Below are 20,775 nucleotides of genomic sequence, written 5' to 3'. Positions count from 1 at the left end.
CTGAGCTGTTTCCATCCCATGGATGCCTCCAGGCCCTCCTAACCCTGCATCACCCAGCTCCTGACGTGCTGGCTATCACTCCAGAAGCACATGGCCACGTGCTGCTGTGGCACTGCTCCCTGTGGAGAATTCCAAAGCTGTTGGAACAGCAATTCACTGCTGCTATGGACTGTGTAATGGTGCCTTGAACTCAGGGAGCACCACTCAGTCCTGCCCAGGGTGCCAAGTGCATCAAAGGGGATTATGGAAGCTCTGAGGGGGAGAACAGGGCATATCCCTGTGAGAGTGGTGAGACTATGGCACAGCTTGTCTGGATATGCTGTGGTTGCCCCATCACTGGAAGTGTCCATGGCCAGGTTGGAAGGGGCTTGGGGGAACCGGGGACAGTGGGATGTGTCCCTGCCCATGGGAGATCAGCTTTAAGGTCCCTCCCACCCAAACTGTTCTGGGATTCTGTGGCTCCACAGTGCAGGCAAGGGGAGCAGGACACTGCAGCAAAATGAGACGAGCACATCTGGGGCAGAGCCAGACACTGAGCCCCTGGGCTACTCACAGCTGGATGTCCAGGAAGAGCCTCTTCTCCTCGCCCACATGGATCCTCCAGATGCAATCCTCTCCCTCCGTGTAGGGCTCCGGCCAGTTGGGGGACAGGATCACCCCGGCCACAGCAGTCAGCTCCCCTCCACACGTGGCTGTGGGGGCAAAGGGGTGGGCAGGGCTCAGCGGGGACCCAGGGGTGTCACCCCTCACCCAGCAGTGCCCAGGGGCAGGGCTGACCTCGGCACAGCGGTTCTGTGTCGTTCCAGTAGGGGTCCCGCATGTTGATGCACTCGATGACAGCAGGGCCCTGCTCCAGGGAGTGCCCGGGGTCACAGGTGAACTCCACGGTGGTGCCCAGGTTGTAGGTGGGGTCAGAGGTGGTGAAGTTCCCGTTCTGGATGTAGGGCTCGTAGCAGTGGCCCCGTTCAAAGGCTGGAAGAGATCTCTGTTAGCTGTAGGGACATGGGGCTCGTCCCTTCTCGCTGAGCTTCCCCAGGTCCCGCTGCTGTCCCCATGAGAACCTGAGCCCTGCATTCCCCCTGCATGGATGGCCTCTTCCAGGCCATTAGGATTAACAATCTATCCATTCTGAGCCACACAGGCCTCACCAAACCCCATTCCCATGGTGGCTCAGCACTAGGGATGAGCTCAGGGGCCCTGTTGCTGTCCCCATGAGAACCTGACCCCTGCATCCCCACCTGCATGGCCGGCCCCTGCCAGGGACTGTTTTACAGGCAATTAGGATGAACAATTTATCCATTCTGAGCCACGCAGGCCTCACCAAACCCCACTGCCATGGTGGTTCAGCACTAGGGACGTGTTCAGGGCACTGCCAGGCACTTGTTTCCCAAGCTGGGGATGCCAAGGCATCCACCCTGGGATTGCTCAGGGCCACAGAGCTCCCGTGGGAACAATCCTGCTGCAGGACCCACTTAAATGACAGCAGGAGCTACAGAGGGGCACCAGGCCTGCCCATGCTGGGGACAGCCAGCACCCGTCCTGCAGCCACGTGTCTGTGGCTGTCCCCTGGGTCTGGGTGTCCTGCTGTAGCAGGCACAGGGCCTGCAAGGCCTCCCTGGTGTTCAGTAGCCTAAGATAGGAAATGCCTAGTCATGATGACTGGACCTAAGCCCCTTTTTCCACCTTCAGACCCTTGCTTATCTCTCTGTACGACCATAGGTCACTTTCCTTTTGACCCTTACTATTGGGCAATTCCTAAAACTCCTGTACCTTATATAAAGAGCTACTTTTGCCCAGTTCAACAGAAGAGCTGACCCTGATACCTCCACAGAAAGCATCAATAAAGACTTCACTGTGGAACTTCACACAGGGCTTCTCAAGAGCTGAAATCACAAAATGAGCTGATCTCACTAAGAGCTGAGCTTGCTAAGGTAGCCTGCAGCTCTTGAACCTGCCAGAGGGGCTCAGACAGGTCATGCTTTATTGGACTTCTCTGTCTTGGGCACCCACTGTAGCCATGATATTCTCTGAAAAATCCTTTCCTTAGGATTTTTTCCCTCCTGAGAAGCTGAGAGGCCTCAGGAACAAAATGTAAACAATGGTTATCTGCTGCTGTGGAATGCAACAGGTGGAGCTGGGATTGGTCTCATGTGGTTGTTTCTAATTAATGACCAACCACAGTCCAGCTGTCTGGACTGTCTTGGTCAGTCACAAGCCTTTGTTATCATTCTTTTTCTATTCTTAGCTAGCCTCCTGATGAAATCCTTTCGTCTATTCTTTTACTATAGTTTTAATATAATATATATATTATATTATATATATTTTATATATATATAGTTTTAATATAATATATATAATATATATAAAACTATATATATAGTTTTAATATAATATATATAAGCCTTCTGATTTATTATAATATTATATACAATATTATATATATTATAATATATATAATATATATTTTACTATACGAATTATATATAATATATTTATAATAAATATATAAAATATATAATTGAAATATATTTTTATATATTATATATAATAAATATATATTATATATTCTAAATTATATTATATATCATCTATATTGTATATAATATATATTAAAATATATAAATATATATATAAAAAATATATATAAATTATAATAAATCAGCCTTCTGAAACATGGAGTCAACATTCTCATCTCTTCCCTCATCCTAAGACCCCTGTGAACACCACCACAACCCACAGCAGCTGGGAGTCAGGGAGACCCCGAAACACCAGAGCTGCCCCATCCTGGCTGAGCCAGGCACTGGCCTGGCAGCCCAGCACAGGGACACAGCACCTTCGAAGCGGATGTTGAAGGCAGTGGCAGCTGCAGGCTCCTCGGCGAGGAAGTCGATCCTGATGGAGGAGCCGTCGCTGATGACGCCCTCGAAGGGGACGCTGTCGGCGCGCAGCGAGTCGTAGAGCACGGCCGAGCGGTTGGTGTCCCCGCTGTACACCACCATCCTGCGGGGACACGGGGCATGGCACACGGGACAGCGCCCCTGGGTCCCCCCCGGCACGAGGGGAGGAGCTGGAGCAGCTGGGATAAGCTGGGGGCTTCCAGGTTTTGGTGTATTTTGGGGTTTTCTCTCCGAGAGAGGCTGTCCCCATGAGAACCTGGCCGTGGAGAGGCTGGAGTGTGTCCAGGGATGGGAATGGAGCTGGAGCACCAGGAAAGGGGCTCAGCCTGGGGAAAAGGAGGCTCAGGGGGGACCTTGTGGCTCTGCACAACTCCCTGATAGGAGGGCACAGCCTGAGGGGTCAGGCTCTGCTCCCAGGGAACAAGGACAGGATGAGAAGAAATGGCTTGTCAGGGAAGGTTTAGACTGGATATCAAGGATATCAGGGAAAATTTCTTTCCCAAAAGGGCTGATAAGCATTGAAACAGGCAGCCAGGGGCAGTGGTGGAGTTCCCATCCCTGGAGGGATTTAACAGATGTGTAAATGTGGAGACATGGTTTAGTGGTGGCCTTGGCAGTGCTGGGGGACAGCTGAACTCAATGATCTCAGAGGGCTTTCCCAACCCAAATAATTCCATTTTTTCTATATTTAGTGCCCAGCAACAGGCCCTGCTCCTCACCCTGTGAAGAAGAACCCCCTGGGATCTCTCTGCAGTCCCAGGGCTCTGAGGAAACAGCTCCTGGAGCCTCACCTGTCCTTCTCAGTCAGCAGGAGCTTCTCAAAGTGCAGGTGCAGCTTCTGTCCCGGGGGGGCCCCGATGGCCCAGACGCAGTACATGCTGCCAGACTGGTTCCCGCTGTAGCTGGGGGACAGCACGCGGCCGATGGTGGCATTGTGCACCGTCCCTCCACAGGGAGCTGCAACACACAGCACAGCCCCGCTGGCATGTGGCATTTGTGCTCCCCTCAGAGTGCCCAGGGCACAAACCTCTTGCCTGGCTCTGCTTTGCTCTGTCTGCACATATTTATACTCACACACAGATATAGAATCTTAATTTCCCTTCCCTTTGCTGCCCAAGGAGGAGACAGATTCTGCTGTCACTGCCTGACCACCTGAGGCACTGCTCTCACCCCATCCCTGTCGCCACATTTCTCTTCACAGAGAAAAGCAAGGCACAATTCTACCCAAGAATATTTCTGGCTTTCACGTTCTCTGAACCTCAGAGAAAGAAAAAACAATTCTTATCTCATTTCCTGCTCCTGTGTTGTTCACAGGTGGAATGCATCGTGGAAGACTGTTTACCTGAAGGGAATTGATAATTGGATTCTGGTGTGAGTGTTTTGATTCACTGACCAATTGGATCCAGGTGCGTGTGTTGGGACTGTGGGCTGACAGTCACGAGATGCTGTGCACGGGAGTGCAGTTGAGTGCCTGGCAGATTCAGTTTAGATGTAATGTAACATAGTATATAATAATATAGTATAATAAAGGAATTAATTAGCCTCCTGATAAGATGGAGTCCTCCTCATCATTTCTCTGGGACATCAGGCAAAAATTTCACCGATACCTCCCAGGACTGCATTCATCTCACGAGACAAAGACAGGCACTCATGTTTCCCTCAGTGGGGCCCAGTTTGCCAGCACGGGGCTGGGATGTGCAGGTACCTGAGCAGATGGGCTCGGGGCTGCTCCAGTGTGGCCGGGATGCGTTGATGCAGGTCAGCATGCGGGGCCCCTGCAGCTCGTAGCCCAGGTGACAGTGGAAGTGAGCGATGCCGCCCGAGTGCAGATCCATCACCATCACATCCCCAAAGTCAGGCCTCCGTGGGAAGTTGCAGCTCAGCATAAACACTGGAACAGGCACACGTTGGGAGCTCAGGGCTCAGCTGCTCCCAGCCACCCCGTGGGGACGTGCTGGATGTGCCCACGTGTCACACAGAGCAGTGGCAGAGCACCACCAACCCCCCACTGCCGCTGCTTCCCCACCTGTTACTGCTCCTGCCCAGACCCAGTTTCTATTTTAAAAATAATTTGCTGGAACTCATTTATTTTTTAAAGCTCTTCGAGGTAAAAAATAGACTGGCAGTGTGAGTGTGTGCAGGAGGAGCTGCTGCACAGGGACAGAAACGGGGCAAGGTGGGTGTGAGAGGCACAGCCAGCACTGGGGTTGGGGACATCAGGGCACATTGAACCTTCTGCCCTGGCCACAACAACTTGCCCATGCTCTGAGCAAGGGCAGGAGGTGAAACAGGAGCGTGGCTGGTCTGTGGGGGCACAGCCCGCTGGTTTGAGCCTGCAGCCAAGTGGGACTGACCCCAAACTCCCCCTAACCCACGCTGGGGACACACTCACCCTGGTAGTGGAGCTGGAAGGTCCCCACCACGTCGTCCTGGAAGGTGCGGAAGTAGACGGAGATGGTGTTGGTGGGGCTGCGGATCACCTGCCCTTCCACCAGAAGGGTCTGGTTGGCCAGGACCACCAGGGCATCACCATCCACGCCACGGATGGACAGCACCTCCCCGTCTGACAGGTTCACGCTCTTCACCTGTGGGGAGCAGAGTGGGGACCCCAGGGTCACATCCCAGCCCATCACACACACACAGAGCGTCGCACCAGCACAGTGCTGCAACAAAACCGGAGCACTCCTCAGGCTCGTGCACCCACCCCATGCACCAGGAAACCTCCCCAGGATCCCTCACCCCACTGAGGAGTGCTTGGGGAGCCACACAGCAAGTGCATCTAATGAGCAGTTCCAAAAGGCTTTAATTATTATTTGGAAATAGCTGAGCAGTAACCTCACATTTACATTTCACGTCCATTTAGCTTAATAAATGGGCTCATATTTCAGCAGAAAGATGCTCATCAGACCGTTTGTTTCCCTGAGTGTGTGAGGCCCAGGGCTCTATATTTAGCACCAGCCCAGCCGTGATTGGGAGCACTCCCGACGATGTTGTGACTGCAGGGATTTGTGGCTGTTGTCACCGCCGTGCCCACCTCCCCCTGGCACACGGGGCTGGGGTGTGCCCTGCTCCAAGGGCACTGCATGGAGACACCCCCAGCCCTCAGCATCCTCAGCCTGCTCCTGAAGGAAATGCCTGGAAAAGCTTGTTCCTGGCTGCAAAGCTGGATTAACATCGCCATCCGGGTTCAGAGCATGCCTGGGTTCACCCCAGGGTGGCTCAGAGCATGCCTGGGTTCACCCCAGCCCATGTTTCAATCTAATAAGAGCTGATTTTGCCTTATTTCTCCAGCTGGGTCCTGGCAGGGAAAAGCATTGTCTGGAGCACGGGCCACGTGCAGCTCTGACCCCCAGCCTGCCCTGGGTCACTTCTCCTTTTCTAGATATTATCCCAAAAACGTGCCCTCCCTCCAGCGTGACCAGCACACACTGTGGCTGGTGGGATGGCTCAGATCTGATTATTAATAAATGGAATTAATTAATTGTTATTTGGGTGAATTATTTGGAGTCCAGGGATCCAAGTGGGCTCCATATGATGCCAGCAATTTCCCCAGCTCCCACTGAGACAGAGCTTTGCTTCTCCAGCTGGGTCTGGATCCCTGCAAAGATTTTTCCAAGGTGTTTCTAACAGATTTTGTTCTGCTTGAAGCCAAACCTGTTCCCCAGCTGGGTCCCTCCAGAGCTGGTGGCACCACGCACATGACACAGAGCCAAATCACTCTGGGAAATTGGGAAGGGGATTCGGGGGAGCAGCTGGAGCAGGCAGAGCCCTGCAGAAGGGAGGAAGCTGGGGATCAGTGCTGGATGTCACAGGGGGAGCAGCTGGAGCAGGCAGAGCCCTGCAGAAGGGAGGAAGCTGGGGATCAGTGCTGGGTGTCACAGGGGGAGCAGCTGGAGCAGGCAGAGCCCTGCAGAAGGGAGGAAGCTGGGGATCAGTGCCGGGTGTCACACACACATACTCAGTTCCACCATCAGCCTCCCCTCGGTGGAGCCAGGGGAGCAGGGTGTCACAACAAGAGCCATTCCCTGTGCCAGCACCAGGCTGGCATTCCCAGAGGAGCCTGGAGTGAGCAGGGAGTGCAGACGCTGCCGTGGCCCCGTGCCAGGGACCGTCAGCCCTGCGAGAGGGACCATATGTGCGAGCTCCTGCCAGGGGCTGGGAGCACGGGCTCTGACTTCAATCACTGCCTGCACCCACAGCAGCTCCTCCAGAGCCTTGGGAAGGCAGGAGGGATCCTCCAGTCAGGCTGCCAGCCTCGCTCACCCACTGGAAAAAAAACCTCTTTAGGGAAATTCTATCTCCTGCCAAGAAGATTCAAGAATTTTAAAAATAAATATCATTTCATAGAGCAGTCAGAGATCTGGCTGCTCCCAGCTCCCAGGGCTGCCGTGGCACAGGCAGGGACACAGCTCTCCCTGGAATGTTTTGAAGGGTGCAGGGAGGGGCAGTGAGCTGAGCAGGGACCCCGAGCTCTCACACAGCCCAGGGCAGCTCCCAGCCTCTCCCAGGACCATGCCTGACATCCAGGCTTTGTGTCCTCCCTGCAGTGAGTGAGGGTCTGGCTTCGAAAGAAGTGGAGTGTCCCTGTGTCCTCCTGCATGGCTCCCAGTGCCTGCAGGAGCAGTTTTGGGCAGGATTTTTTGCCACAAGCATTCCTGCCACCACCAGGCTGTCCCACAGCCCCATGCAGGGGCTCCTGTCCCAGGGACTTCTCTCTGCTCCTGCAGATGCCTTTAATGAGATCCCCAGGGTAAGAGGCAGCACCTCCCTGCTACAGGGGCTGGGAATCCAATCCAAACCCCTCTGATGGGACCCCACACCCCACACCTCGGGTTATCCAGAGCTTTCCCTTTGGAATTCACCCCTGAGCCCCGAGCCTGTGGTGCTGCAGCACAGGGCACTGCCAGCTGCAGATGAGGCCATGCTCCACCAGCCCCGACCTGCTGTTGTGATTTAATTTGTCTGCAACGCTCCAAAGCATCAGCAAAGCAAAATGCAAAGCTTGGGGGGGGGTGGAGAGGCCAATTTTATGCTCCATTAAAACCTCAGCTCGCAACAGAGCGAGGTCAGGAGTGGTGTCACCTGATGGATTATGGACAGAGGCGAATTTACAGCAGAGCAGCCTCTCTTTAGCACCCTGTGGATCTGAGGAGACAGTTGCTGTGTCCAGTTACTTTTCCACTGCCATGGAGAAGTGGCTGAGCTGCTCAGACTCTCCAGGGCTCAGCCTGCACTTCTGCTGCTCCCAGGGCAACCTCCCCACCAGGGCTGGCAGCCACGGTGGCCTCGTGGCCTGGGGACCAGCCCCTGCCTGTGCCCAACATGGGGACAGCAGGGACAACCCCACTGGGGCTCCAGCTCCTTTTAATGCACACCTTTAATTACACAAATTCAAAGTGCATGGTTTAAACTGGATGCAAATGGTGACATGGGCAAATCACGAGAAGAAAGGATTGCAGGCAGCATTGAGACCCTGGGCTGGCTTCACCTGGAGAGGGTTTGGAATAGGCAGAGGCCCCTGCCCTGCTTGCAGCCTCACCAGGCTGAGGGATGCTCATTTTGGGGGGAGCTGATGGTGCACATCAGCTTGGTGACATCCCCAGCTCTGATGGGTGGGCATTTGCTGGGTACCTGCCCTAGCCAGAGAAGGAACCTGGCCTGCCCTCCTGGGCTTCCTGCACCCTCAGAGCCACTCAAACCCCTCCCAGACAATGGGGGGTGCAGAGGGCAGGGAGCTGGTGCCCCCATTCCACCCAGTGCCTTTTTAACAACCTGCTGCCAGCGCCTCTTGGTTAAATTAATTGCGTGACATTTACAGAGTTTGATCATTGCTGACATTCAGGATGTTCCAGCTCCCTCATTGAGTTCATTTATTGCAAAGCCTCAGAAAAAAAATCTATTTTTTCCCCAGAAAGGGCTGTTTTATCAAGCAAAGGTGCCCAGGGCAGAGGTGCCCAAGGCTTGGCATCATTTGCTGCAGTGACCAGTTGTGGTATTCCTATTCTCTGGAAAACTCCCTTTGCCCAGGATTTTTGTCCTTTTCTTCCTCTAAAGCCTCAGAAGAAAAGGAAAACAACATCATCTCATTTGCTTCTCCTGTGTTTTGCTGCTTTGGAATCTGGTTGGAGATTGTTTATCTGTGGTGATGTTCATGGGGTCCCAGGATGAGGGAAGAGATGAGAATCTTGACTCCATGTTTCAGAAGGCTGATTTATTATTTTATGATATATATTATATTAAAAGAAAATTATATATTACAACTATACTAAAAGAATAGAAGAAAGGATTTCATCAAAATGCTTGAAAGGAATAGAAAGGAATGGAATGATAATAAAACCTTGTAACTGCTCACAGCCTCGACACAGGTGGCTGTCATTGGTCATCAAGTAAAAACAATTTCACAAGCTGGGTAAACAATTCTCCAAATCACATTCCAAAGCAGCAAAACATGGGGAAGCTGAAGAATCCCAGCTTCTCAGGAGAAAAGATCCTACCAAAGGATTTTTCATAAAATATATCCGTAACATTTATCCAACAGGTGGTTGTTTCATTGGGTTTCTGATGTGAATTGTTTTAACTTATTGGCCAATTGGGGCCAAGCTGTGTTGAGACTCTGGAAAGAGTCACGAGTTTTCATTATTATCTTTTTAGCATTGTGTAAGTATCCCCTCTGTATTCTTTGGTCTAGTATAGTTTAAAATTTTTAGTATAGTACACATATTAATAGCATTAATTGATATTCATTATTAATTAATATAATAGCATTAATTTATATTAATTATTTGTTATTATTCTTATTATTACTATTAATTATTACTAATTAATAGCATCATAAAATAATAAATTTGCCTTCTGAGAACGTGGAGTCAGATTCATCCTTCCTTCCTTCCTTCATCTGGGGGCAACAAATACAATAACCAGAGGGCCTGGCTGTGGGGACAGCCCAGGGCAGGGCTCACCTGGAGCTCGACGCCGTAGCCGGTGTAGACGGTGACGTTGTAGGTGCACTGCAGGTACCCGTGCAGGGGCAGGGGGGGATAATCCGTGGAGTCAATGTAGCCCTCAGGCTCGTGGAAGCTCATGCTGCAGAGCACTGAGGGGACAGGAACGGGGTCACATCAAGGGCACTTCACTCCCACACCCCCAAAACCCAGCAATCCCTGCCCCATCAGTGATCCCATGGAATTACAGAATCACAGAGTGGTTTGGGGTGGAAGGGATATTAAAGCCCAACCCTTGCCATGGGCAGGGACTCCTTCCACTAGACCAGGTTGCTTCAAGCTCCAGCCTGGCCTGGGACACTTCCAGGGATCCAAGGGCAGCCACAGCTTCTCTGGGCACCCCGTGCCAGGGCCTCCCCACCCTTATAGGGAAGAATTTCTCCCCAATATCCCATCTAACCCTTTCCTCTGGCAGTGGGAAGCCATTCCCCCTTTCCTGACACTCCATGCCTTGTCTAAATTCCCTCTCCAGCCCTCTTGAAGCCCCTTTAGGAACTGGAAGGAAGTCTAAGCTTTTCCTGAAGCCTTCTCCCAGCTCTCCCAGCCACGGCAAGTGTTTCATCCCTCCAATCACAAAGTGCATGAGGAGCAGAAGATTTTAGGCAGCCCCCAAACTCGAGCAGTGGCCTGATTTTGGGAAGGGCTGCCTAAACACAGGCATGCTGTGCTCCCCACCAGTGCCACAGCCCCGTGTCTGTGCTCAGCTCACCTGGGGTGGGCTCTGTGGTGGTGACAGTGGTGGTGACAATGGTGGATGTGGTGGTCTCCAGGCTCTCCTCCAGCGCAGAGCCGTGCATGTCCCTCTCCACGCCCTTGGTTGGGATAACGCCAGCTGGAGCCACGGTGGGAGCCCCTCCAGCATCCCCTGTGCTGTCAGGGAGGGCTGGGGACAGGCTGGAAGGGGAGATCTGCAGCGTGGGCTGGCTGGTGGTGGCCTGCTCCGCCCAGGGCAGCTCAGGGGGCTGCGCTCGTGTCCTCCGCTGGCACCCGCAGCCCTGGGGCGGCCGTGGGGAGCCTGGAGCTCCGTGGGCTGGCTGGGGAGGCAGTCCCAGGGGGCCCTGCTGGGGTGGGCTTCAGCCTTGGGTGCTTCCTTCCTGTGTTTACTTGCTTTAGAGTCGGTGGCTTTTTCTTAACAGGGGGAGTTTGTTTGGCATCGAGTCTGGGGGCAGCAGGTGGCCGTAGGTGGGAGCGTTGTGGTCTCCTCTGGGGCCGGCAGGAGGTTGAGGGCAGTGCCCTGCCCCTGCTCCCCAGCTCCAGGGTCTGGACCCATGGCATGCCCAAAATCCTCAGCTCCACCAGTCAAACCCATGCTGTGCCCCAGCTCTGCAGCTCCACCACCCATCTTCTCCAGGGGTTCATCCACAGCCAGAGGGTCCGGACTGGCCGGCACCAGCGCTGCCCCCGATCCGCTGTCTGCAAGAAACAGGGAGAAGTGGGACTTGGGCAAAGCTGGGCATGAAATTAAACATTTTGTGTGCTGCTGGTGTGAAATCAGCCCCCTGGGAAGCTGCAGGAACACCCACCACTTCCCAAAGAAGGAACAACCTGCCCCCACAGCACAACACACCCGCCTCGGCAGAGCCCCACTGTGTTGGGCAAACCCAATCCAACATTTATGGCAACAGGGGTGGGCAGGAAAGAGGGAGTGACCAAAGCCACCCAGCACCGCTCTGGCCAGGGGGTAATTGCACAAATACAGATTTATCCCCCGCTGTGGGGTGACCGGGCTGTGATCCATGGGCTGGAATTTGCCGTGAGCTCTGTGAGATGCCGCAAAGAGCTCCGAGAGTCAACGCTTTCCATGGAAACAGCAGTTGCCAGGGAAAGCACTTAATGCACGCTACTTAAAGACCATCATTCCAGCCCCCTCGTGTCCCCTGGGAGGCTTTGGAGCCCGTGGAACGCAGGGTCGCTGTCCCTCTGCAATCCCCCAGCCCCACTGCTGGCCTGGGGCTGCCCAGGCACCAACTGAGCCCTAAAGCAGCCCCAGCTGCTGTGACATGACTGTGGTGGCAGCCAGGACGTGTGGCCACCACAGCACCAGCTCTCCATGGGATGGGGGCTGGAGCAGCAGTCAGGGTTTCCTTCCCAAGCAGACTCCAGGTAAACCTGGGCTCACCTCGGTAATACAGGTGCTTTAAACATAGGAACAACTCTTGGGTTGCATTTAACTTGATGTTTTCTGTTTCAAATTCTGCTAATTAAGGTAGGACTGGAATGAAAAGGGTGGGGGAAAGGGGAAATGGAGCTTTTGAGTGAAACACAGGGACACTGTGGGTGCCACTGCCCAGGGGGCCCGAGGGAGGGCACAAGCAGCCTGTGCAGAGGGACTGAGCCGCGCTGAAAACTGACTTTGCTCCATCTCCTGGAAAATAGAAGCAGTTTCTGGCAAGAACCAAAGATAAGGAAACGCAACAGGGAAAGGCAAAAGCTGAATTAGCCTGAAGGATGGAGCTGCCAAAACTCTGGCAGTCCCTACACTGCTCCTCGGTCCAGGAGAGCCCTTGGACGCTCTGCTGGTGCCTGGGCTGGTCCCTTGCCCCTGGGACAGAGCCTGCCCCAAGCCACTTCACCCTGCTGCCAGCACCCTGCTGCAGCCACCAGCAAACCTGTCCTGGCCCCTGAGGGCTCCCTGGCCTCTCCTGCTGTTTGTCACAAGTTAAAGCATTAATTCCTTAATTACCAAGTGGTTCAGCAAATCCATCACCCATTCCCTGAGCGCATTAGGAGACATTTCACACACATCATCTGCAACCATCAGCTTGTGCCAGCTCTGAATAATTTCCCTCCAGGAAGGAAGGATGAGTGCCTCAGCGTCCCCACACTTCTGAAGGGGACCAGAAGCTTCCACACCAGGAGCTTCCACACCTTCTGGCTGTTTCTTGGTGTCTCTGCTTCCCTCTCCATCCCACCCTGAGCTCCATGGGCACCCTGCCATGGGCTGATGGAGGGGAACGTCCCCAAGGCTGTGCCAGTGGCAGCTCTCCTTCCCTGAGAAGTTTTGCAGGGCTCTCCAGGGCTCTTCTCTTCTCTTCCACAAAATCATGTGGATGTTTCTAATTAATGGCCAATCACAGTCCAGCTGGCTCGGACTCTCTGTCCGAGACACAAACCTTTGTTATAATTTTTTCTTTTTCTATTCTTAGCTACACTTCTGATGAAATCCTTTCTTCTATTATTTTAGTATAGTTTTATCCCATCCCAAGCCCAGGAGGAGCAGTCGGTGGTTGCTCTCCCATGGCCCAGGTGACAATTTTTAGGGGCTCTGCAGCAAAAGGATTTGTCCATGATGGGGAGAGGATGGAGCTCTCAGACAGAGGGGAGGAAGCACAGGGAGGGGAGGGGGCTCGCTGGCTGGTAGGACACAGTGGGACATTCTGGGACATTCTGGGACATTCTGGGACATTCTGGGACTCACAACAGGACAGTCAAGGATCCCGAGTCCTTAAAGCCGACACATTCCCAAAAACACCAACCCTGCATCCCCGGGTTATTTGTCATGTGAACCCTGATTCTTAATGGATTGTGCCTTTAAACCATATTTTATGCTTTTGGAAAGCTGACTAATTCCTTATTAGATCCTTTGCCAGGATGCATTTACTCGATTCTGTCCTTAACAAAGCATGAAATAAAACACTCTGTAAAGCGACTCCTTAATGAGCCACTAAACATGCCGCAGTTTGTAAAGGGCAAACGCATTCCAGGGAAGGGGAGAGGGCGGAACGCAGCCGGGCTGGAGCAGGGGAGGGGCAGGCGCAGGGCATCGGGGATCAATAAGGGCTGATTCCACATTATCAGAAAGAGAATTGATTGTGGATTTCAGCTTCTGATTGATCACCACCCCCAAAGCCGAGCTGTGCTCCAGCACCTCCCTGGGCTGCCGGGATCTCCATCCCCATGGAGCTCGGTGCTGCCCCACAGCCCCCAGAGCCCCCTGACTCCTGCCTGGAGCCCGTTTGGGAAGGAGAACTGAGTGTCCCCATCCTTAAGGAAGGATTGCAGCGGATTTCCATGTTTGCAGGGCCGGAATGGGATTTGGTAAAATCCCTTCCACTGTTCTGAACTCCAACAGCCATCCCACCACCTCCAAGGCCCGTGGGGTGATCATGGCCACACAGGACCCTCCCCAGCTGCCAAAACCCATCCTGCTCTGCACAAGTGATCAGTCCAGAGCTGCTGGAAGAGAAATGGTCACCTTGAATGGTTTGGCCTTGATCTAATCTGGAAATAGGAAATAAACACTATTGAGATGCACAAGGGGTTTATCTTGTACCCCGATCAGGAGCTCTCCAAGGGCAGTTTGGCGCTGGGAAGCCTTCTCCAAACCCACGTGTGAGAAATGCATATTTTATGATTGGCTTTTCACAAATATTAAAAAGAATACTATATGTGTTATGTTAGAAAGTTATGCTGTATTAATTTTCTTAAGCAGTATATTAACATAAGGTGAAAATAAAAACTATGCTATGTAAGATACTTTTTTTAAAAGAAAGAACTCGCACCAAGATAACAGCCACAGGACACCTAAATCTTTCAGAGAAAGAGAATTTATTGCTCTCTTATCAGAAGTAATGAACTTCTTCCCACCTTGCTCAGCCCTGAAGATTAAGATTAAAAAGAAGTTGACACTGACCAGACAGAATCCTGTGTTTGAATGGAATTTATGCATCATGTATGAGGTGTATGAATATACAACAGGCTATTGCTTTTAAGGGTTAATCCTCTGTTAACATGGGTCCTTTTTCGGGCTTATTTTGCCCAGAAAAAGGTACCCAGACATCCTATTGTCCCAGTCCAAATTTTCCAAAGTATTATTACTCTAATTATATTACTATTTTTATAACCATTTTATCATCATTAAAATTTTAATTTTTTTTTTTTTTTTAAGTGATTGGCATTTTTCACACATGGAACCCTCGGTGCTGGCCCTGCAGTCCTCGCTACCCCCGAGGGTGGCACGGGGGGCTCTGTGCCCTGCCCGGCAGCGTGGGCACAGCAGCTGCTCCTGCAGGATGGGCCAGGCAGGGCCGGCACAGTTTGGAGCACAAAGTGACCTTATCAGAGAAGGACAGCTGCTCTCCAGGTCTATTCTGGGCCGTGCCTGGGTGTGTGCAAACCCTGCAGGAAGCTGGGCTCCGGGGAGGGAGGATGCCTCCATCCAGCCTCAGCCCCCACAGTTTATACTTAGCCGAGGAGGAAGCGCCGGTGCCGAGCCTGGGCTGTGTGTGGGAGCTGCCAGAGGGGCACAGCCCCATCCCAGGGCTGGGCTGGTGGCACCAGGCTCTGGAGAAGCAGCAGGACAGGAGAGGTGGCAGGGAAGAGGCTCCCAGAGCATCTCCTCTCATTCAGACACGGCGCTGGGTGTTGGCAGGGCACCAACACACACCCACCCCAGCAGCAACAGCACAGAGGCACCAAAATCCTCCTCCCCAGCCCCAAAACCTCCTCCCCAGCCCCAAAGCTGCCTCCCCATGCGAGAGGGTCCCCAGGACCCTCAGCCAGGCCTGTGTCCGGTGGGCACCACGCGGCTGCTGCTCCAGTGGCACCAGGAGAATCTGCCAAGATCCCTCAGCCAGAGGGGTTTAGAGGAATTAGAGAGCTGCAAATGCCCGATAAAAAGGCTGCTGGAATAATCACAAAGGCCTCGCTCTCGCTGCTGTGCTCCCGAAAGAGCCGAAGCAGGAGTAGCCCTATCAGGGCTCCCATTACTAATGCCGATGGTATCGCCCTGAGCACTCGCTCCAGGGAGGGCAGCGGGATTGCTCCAGCTCAGGAATCACTGTCCAGGAGGGTTTAGGATCTGATTGCAGCAGAAATGAATAAAGCTCATCCAGGCACTATTAGTGGTGGCGTTCAGCTCTGCCTGTGTGATGGGCTCAGGTGCATTCAGGGGTGCTGGGCTGGGATAAGCCTGCCCAGAGATGCTGCTGGCATCATATCCAAGGCCTCGTGGGGAGCTGGGATTTATCCTGCACCGCCCAGCACCCTCTGCCCACAGGCTGAGCCCCTGGAATTCCCCATTCCCACATGGTTGATGCAGGAGGGTTGGCAGGAGCTGCCATGCACCTCCGTGGAGAATGGGATCACTCCTGCTGGGATGAGTTCATTCAGGTCTTGGATAAAGCAGGGAGGCCAAGGCCAGGTCCTGGTGTGTCACAGACAGTCTTTTATGAAAAATCCTTTCCTTAGGATTTTTCCTGCTGAGAAGCTGAGAGGCCTCAGGAACAAAATGTAAACGATGGTTGGTTATCTGCTGCTGTGGAATGCAACAGGTGCATCTGGGATTGGCCCATGTTGGTTGTTTCTAATTAATGGCCAATCACAGTCCAGCTGGCTCGGACTCTCTGTCTGAGACATAAGCCTTTGTTATCATTTTTTCTTTTTCTATTCTTAGCTAGTCTTCTGATGAAATCCTTTCTTCTATTCTTTTAGTATAGTTTTAATGTAATATATATCATAAAATAATAAACGAAGCCTTCTGAAACATGGAGTCAGATCCTCGTCTCTTCCCTCATCCTCGGACCCCTGTGAACACGGTCACACTGGTGTAATCTTGCATCACCAGGGGGCTGGGGGGTGAGAAGGGGCACCCTGGGCACCTTCTGCTCTCCCACCTCCTCCTATGCCAACCTCCAGTGTGTACAACACACATTTCATTGGGTGAGAAGGGACTGCTGAGACAAAGCAGGCTGCGTCCATCAAAACACTCGGCTGTGATCGGTTTGGTTTCAGATTTTAAAAGCTTTTGCCCTTGAATCTTGAAGAGCAGAAAACCCTTAATTGAAACAATCTTTCATTCCCCAAACGTCCCCGCAGGCGGATGCAGCCTCTCCCTCCCAGCAGCGAATCCCAGCTTTTCCTGCAGTTACAGCTCCAGCAGATCGAGTTTTTCCAACGGGAAAGAAAAAAAAAAAAAAACCAAAAAAACCAAACCACATTTTCCTCAAGAGCATCCTGCCAGCTCCCCCTCTAAGCAAATAAAAGCGTAGCAATGCGATGTGGGTGAGTCATGCCCGTGGGAGCTCCGGGGAGCGCAGCCGGGCCGGGGCTGCCCGCGGCACTTTGGGAGCCGCTCTGCCGGCAAAGGTGAGACGGGGACAGGAGCGTTAAAAACAGGTTAGAAACTGTCGGGAAATAGCTGATAGATCGCTAAGCACGTGCTGTTAGTTGGGTTATTATATTGTAAAAGGCGGTTTAAAAGGGCAGCTGGCACGATGGTGTTTTATGAAAAATCCCATCACCGGGATTTTTTTTCTCCTGGGAAGCTGGGAAGATTCAGCTTCTCCCTGTTTTGCTGTTTGGAATGTGATTTGGAGAATTGTGTACTCGGAATGTGAATTGTTTTTAATTAATGGCCAATCCCAGTTCAGCTGTGTTGGACTCTCTGGTAGTCACAGGTTTTTATGATCATTCTTGTCTGACCTTCTGATGAATCCTTTCTCTTTCTTTAGTATAGTTTTAACATAATATAATATAATATAATATAATATAATATAATATAATATAATATAATATAATATAATATAATATAATATAATATAATATAATATAATATAATATAATATAATATATAATAATAAATCAGCCTTCTGAGAACTTGGACTCAAATTCTTATCTCTCACCTCATCCTGGGGACCCATTGTTAGTAAAATTAACCCACAAACATCAGAGGTTTATGTCCAAAAAGGAGACAGAAGAGTCCTTCTACTTCATTCCAATAAAGGCAGAGGCCATGGGCCATTCCCCTGGGATCTCTCCAATTTTTGGAGGATGCAGCCTCCCTTTTTATCCCAATTTCCCGGCCACATTTCCCTTCTCTCTTTCCCCATTTCTGAGGTACTTGAGAGGTACAGACTTCCCAGAATGCCTGATACCAAAGATTCCCCTCTAATGTATAACCCTCCCTTTTAATTGTTAATTCTTATAGAATTTAGGGGTGTTTCTTCCCCACTGTCTCTTCATCTTTCAATGCCTAATTTCATTTATCAGCAAACCTAAAGTTTATTTGTAAAAGCAAATATCCTTTTCCATTCATCAATCAGCGGAATCCTCCCCATTGTTTCTTTCATCTCCCAGTTCTGGTTTTATCCACCAGCTGACCCACAGCTTGTTTGTAAAGACAAATCCACTATTCCTCTCACCATCAACACCACAACAGGTAGTTGTAAGAAATAGGGAACTCAACTGTACCATAACACTCAGTAAAGTGCACCACGAGCCAGCCTGGACAGAGCTGTAATGGGCCAACCAGGGCCTAAAACCTTCATGCAAATGAAGGATCCAAAAAGAAACCAATCCAAAGGGACAAAAAAACAGGATAAAAAGGGGCTTCTGACCCTCTGAATCTGTGAATCAAGAAGCCCCAGCACTGCAGCATCCTCAATGGGAACACTCCTGCTCGGGCCCCCTTGCTTTAGGCCTTTCTTTTTATAATAAATGCTGAAATCACTTCAGTACCAGGAGCCTGCTCTCGTTTTTAGCAGGAGGGCTGTGGATGGATTGCAGCTGAACATTGCCCTTGCTGTTGGAGGAAACAGAGAGCTGCTCTCCTCTCTGGCATGAGGATGAAGGAGAGGTGCCTGCCCCAGTGCAGGTGACAGCCTGGAAATGCTGGGAGCCCCCAGACTCCAATGGGAAAACCTGGACTGTTCCATGGAGTAATTAATGGGAGATAATCCAGAAGGATAAAAAGAGATGCCCAGGTTTTGCTCAGGAAGACAGTGCAGCAGAGGCCATGAAAGTTTGGAGCTGCTTTCCTCCCATCCCAGGGGACACCTGGCTGTCCCTCCTGGACTGTCCCTTCGTGCCACGTCCTCTGCAGGGCAGGTGTGACCAACACCTCCTTGATTTGCTGCTGCTCTGGACTCAGGCTGGCATAAAGCTGGGATTCCTGGGGCAGAAAGAGGTCAGGACGCTTTCCTTTCTATTCCCATTAATTTCCCAATGCCACAGAGACTCCTCTGGCCCTGGGGAGTTGTGGATCTGCTTTAAAATGCTGTTAAATTGCCCATGTGCAGGGGTTTATTTATGCTCACAGGACTGTGGTCTGAATATTTCATTTTAAAATTTACATCTGTGTCACTCGAGATGCTCAAATAAGGTTGCCATGGAAACCCCTCATTACTGGGTGTGTGAGGATGCTGGCAGTGGTGCCCAGCCCGAGGAGCTGTGGCCAGGAAGGACCAGGCTCTGCTCCCACTGCCCACCCAGCTCCTGCTCCCAGCAGCAAACCCATCTCTGCTGGGCAGGACAGAGAGGAGAGAATCATGGAATCACCGAATCCTGGAATGGTTTGAGCTGGAAGGGACCTCAAACACCACTTCATCCACCCCCTGTGCCGTGGCAGGGATGCCAACCATGAGACTGAGTCGCTCCAAGCCCTGTCCAGCCTGGCCCTGGGCACTTCCAGGGATGTGAGGGAGGATTTTCACCAGTTCCAGCTGCCCTGAGGGGATCAGGGACCTGCTGTGCTGGCAGGGGACACAGAGCTGGGACATGGTCTGCGGGACACCAGACACCCACACCCACACTTGGTCCCAAGCCCTGGGGTGAGACAGGGGAAAAGGGTCCTGGTCCAGGTGGGAGCAGAGGGTTTGGGCTCCACATGGGGACTGCTGCAGCTGGGGGCAATATTCCAACAGCAAAACCCTCCTGGAAAGCTGCTGTAGTGGCAAATCCATCCTGTTTGTGCCTGACTGGAGAATCCACGCTGCCTGTGCCTGGCTGGCTGGGCTGGGGAGCAAGGACACCACAAGGAATTGGGGAATTAAACTCACAGACCTCTCCCCCCTCTGCCGGTGCTCCCGAGGAGCTGTAACTGCTCCAACGATCCTCACAGCCCTGACAGATGCTGGGAAATCACACACTCCTCCGAGCTAGGAGGAAAATGGATTTTCCTCTCCACTGCTGCTCCATGGAGCTGGAATCAATGAGACTTTGACTCCCAGGTGTCTGTTCTGGCCATGCCAGCTCCTCACCTGTAGCTTTGGGGCATGTGATGGTGTTCACAGAGGTCTTAGGATGAGGGAAGAGATGAGAATGTTGACTCCATGTTTCAGAAGGCTTGATTTATTATTTTATGATATATATTATATTAAAACTATACTAAAAGAATAGAAGAAAGGATTTCATCAGAAGGCCAGCTAAGAATAGAAAAAGGAAGAATGATAACAAAGGCTTGTGTTATCACAACTCGGACTCTCTGTCCAAGCCAGCTGGGCTGTGATTGGCCATTAATTAGAAACAACCAACATGAGACCAATCACAGATCTACCTGTTGCATTCCACAGCAGCAGATAACCATTGTTTGCATTTTGTTCCTGAGTTCTCTCAGCTTGTCAGGAGGAAAAATCCTAAGGAAAGGATTTTTCATAAAAGATGTGTCTGTGACAGGGGCACCTGCCCGTGGTGCCCTGGCTCCACAGACCCTGTGTGTCCCCAGGCCTGGCACCTTTCACTGCAGCATCTCCCCCAGCATGGCCCAAATCCCCAGGGATGAGCCCAGCTCAGCTGGGAATTGCCCAGCTCCTTCCCGAAGGAATGTGGGAGGAGCAGCAGCAGAGGAAGAGGAATTGAAGAGGTTCTCCAACTATGCAGGAATCAGGAGATTTGCAGCATCTCTGTCCCACTGTGTCCTCATGGGGGCAGGAATTATCCTGATATCCCTGACCAGTAGGGAGCAGGGCAGCAAAGCCATTAGGAAGAGAGGAACTTTGATGCAGGTGATAATTTGGGTTTATCACAGGTTTTTATGATGCCAAGTGTAAGAAAGGCACATCTGCAGACAGACCCAGCTGAAAGGAATTAGCAGGCTGGGTTCAAGGGGGAATTCATTTTTCTGGGAATTCATTGGGAAAGAACTTTAAAGATCATCCAGT

At 51.8% G+C, this 20,775-nt stretch overlaps 1 protein-coding gene across 1 annotated transcript in view; it reads right to left on the bottom strand.

Annotated features, from left to right (window-relative positions):
* SEZ6L (seizure related 6 homolog like) overlaps positions 1 to 20,775 on the bottom strand; it is a 41,744-nt gene that overhangs the window by 5,908 nt on the left and 15,061 nt on the right. Inside the window, 10 exon segments of the mRNA XM_036393106.2 lie at positions 554 to 692; positions 778 to 972; positions 2,834 to 3,000; positions 3,689 to 3,854; positions 4,603 to 4,788; positions 5,290 to 5,482; positions 9,857 to 9,990; positions 10,608 to 10,864; positions 10,866 to 11,074; positions 11,076 to 11,311. Coding sequence (XP_036248999.1) covers positions 554 to 692; positions 778 to 972; positions 2,834 to 3,000; positions 3,689 to 3,854; positions 4,603 to 4,788; positions 5,290 to 5,482; positions 9,857 to 9,990; positions 10,608 to 10,864; positions 10,866 to 11,074; positions 11,076 to 11,311 — 1,882 coding nt within the window.

Source organism: Molothrus ater, chromosome 18 (assembly GCF_012460135.2).
Source record: "Molothrus ater isolate BHLD 08-10-18 breed brown headed cowbird chromosome 18, BPBGC_Mater_1.1, whole genome shotgun sequence".
Taxonomy (NCBI): Eukaryota; Metazoa; Chordata; class Aves; order Passeriformes; family Icteridae; genus Molothrus; species Molothrus ater.
The sequence above is the reverse complement of the archived record's forward strand: the minus strand, read 5'-3'. Positions and strand labels throughout refer to the sequence as shown.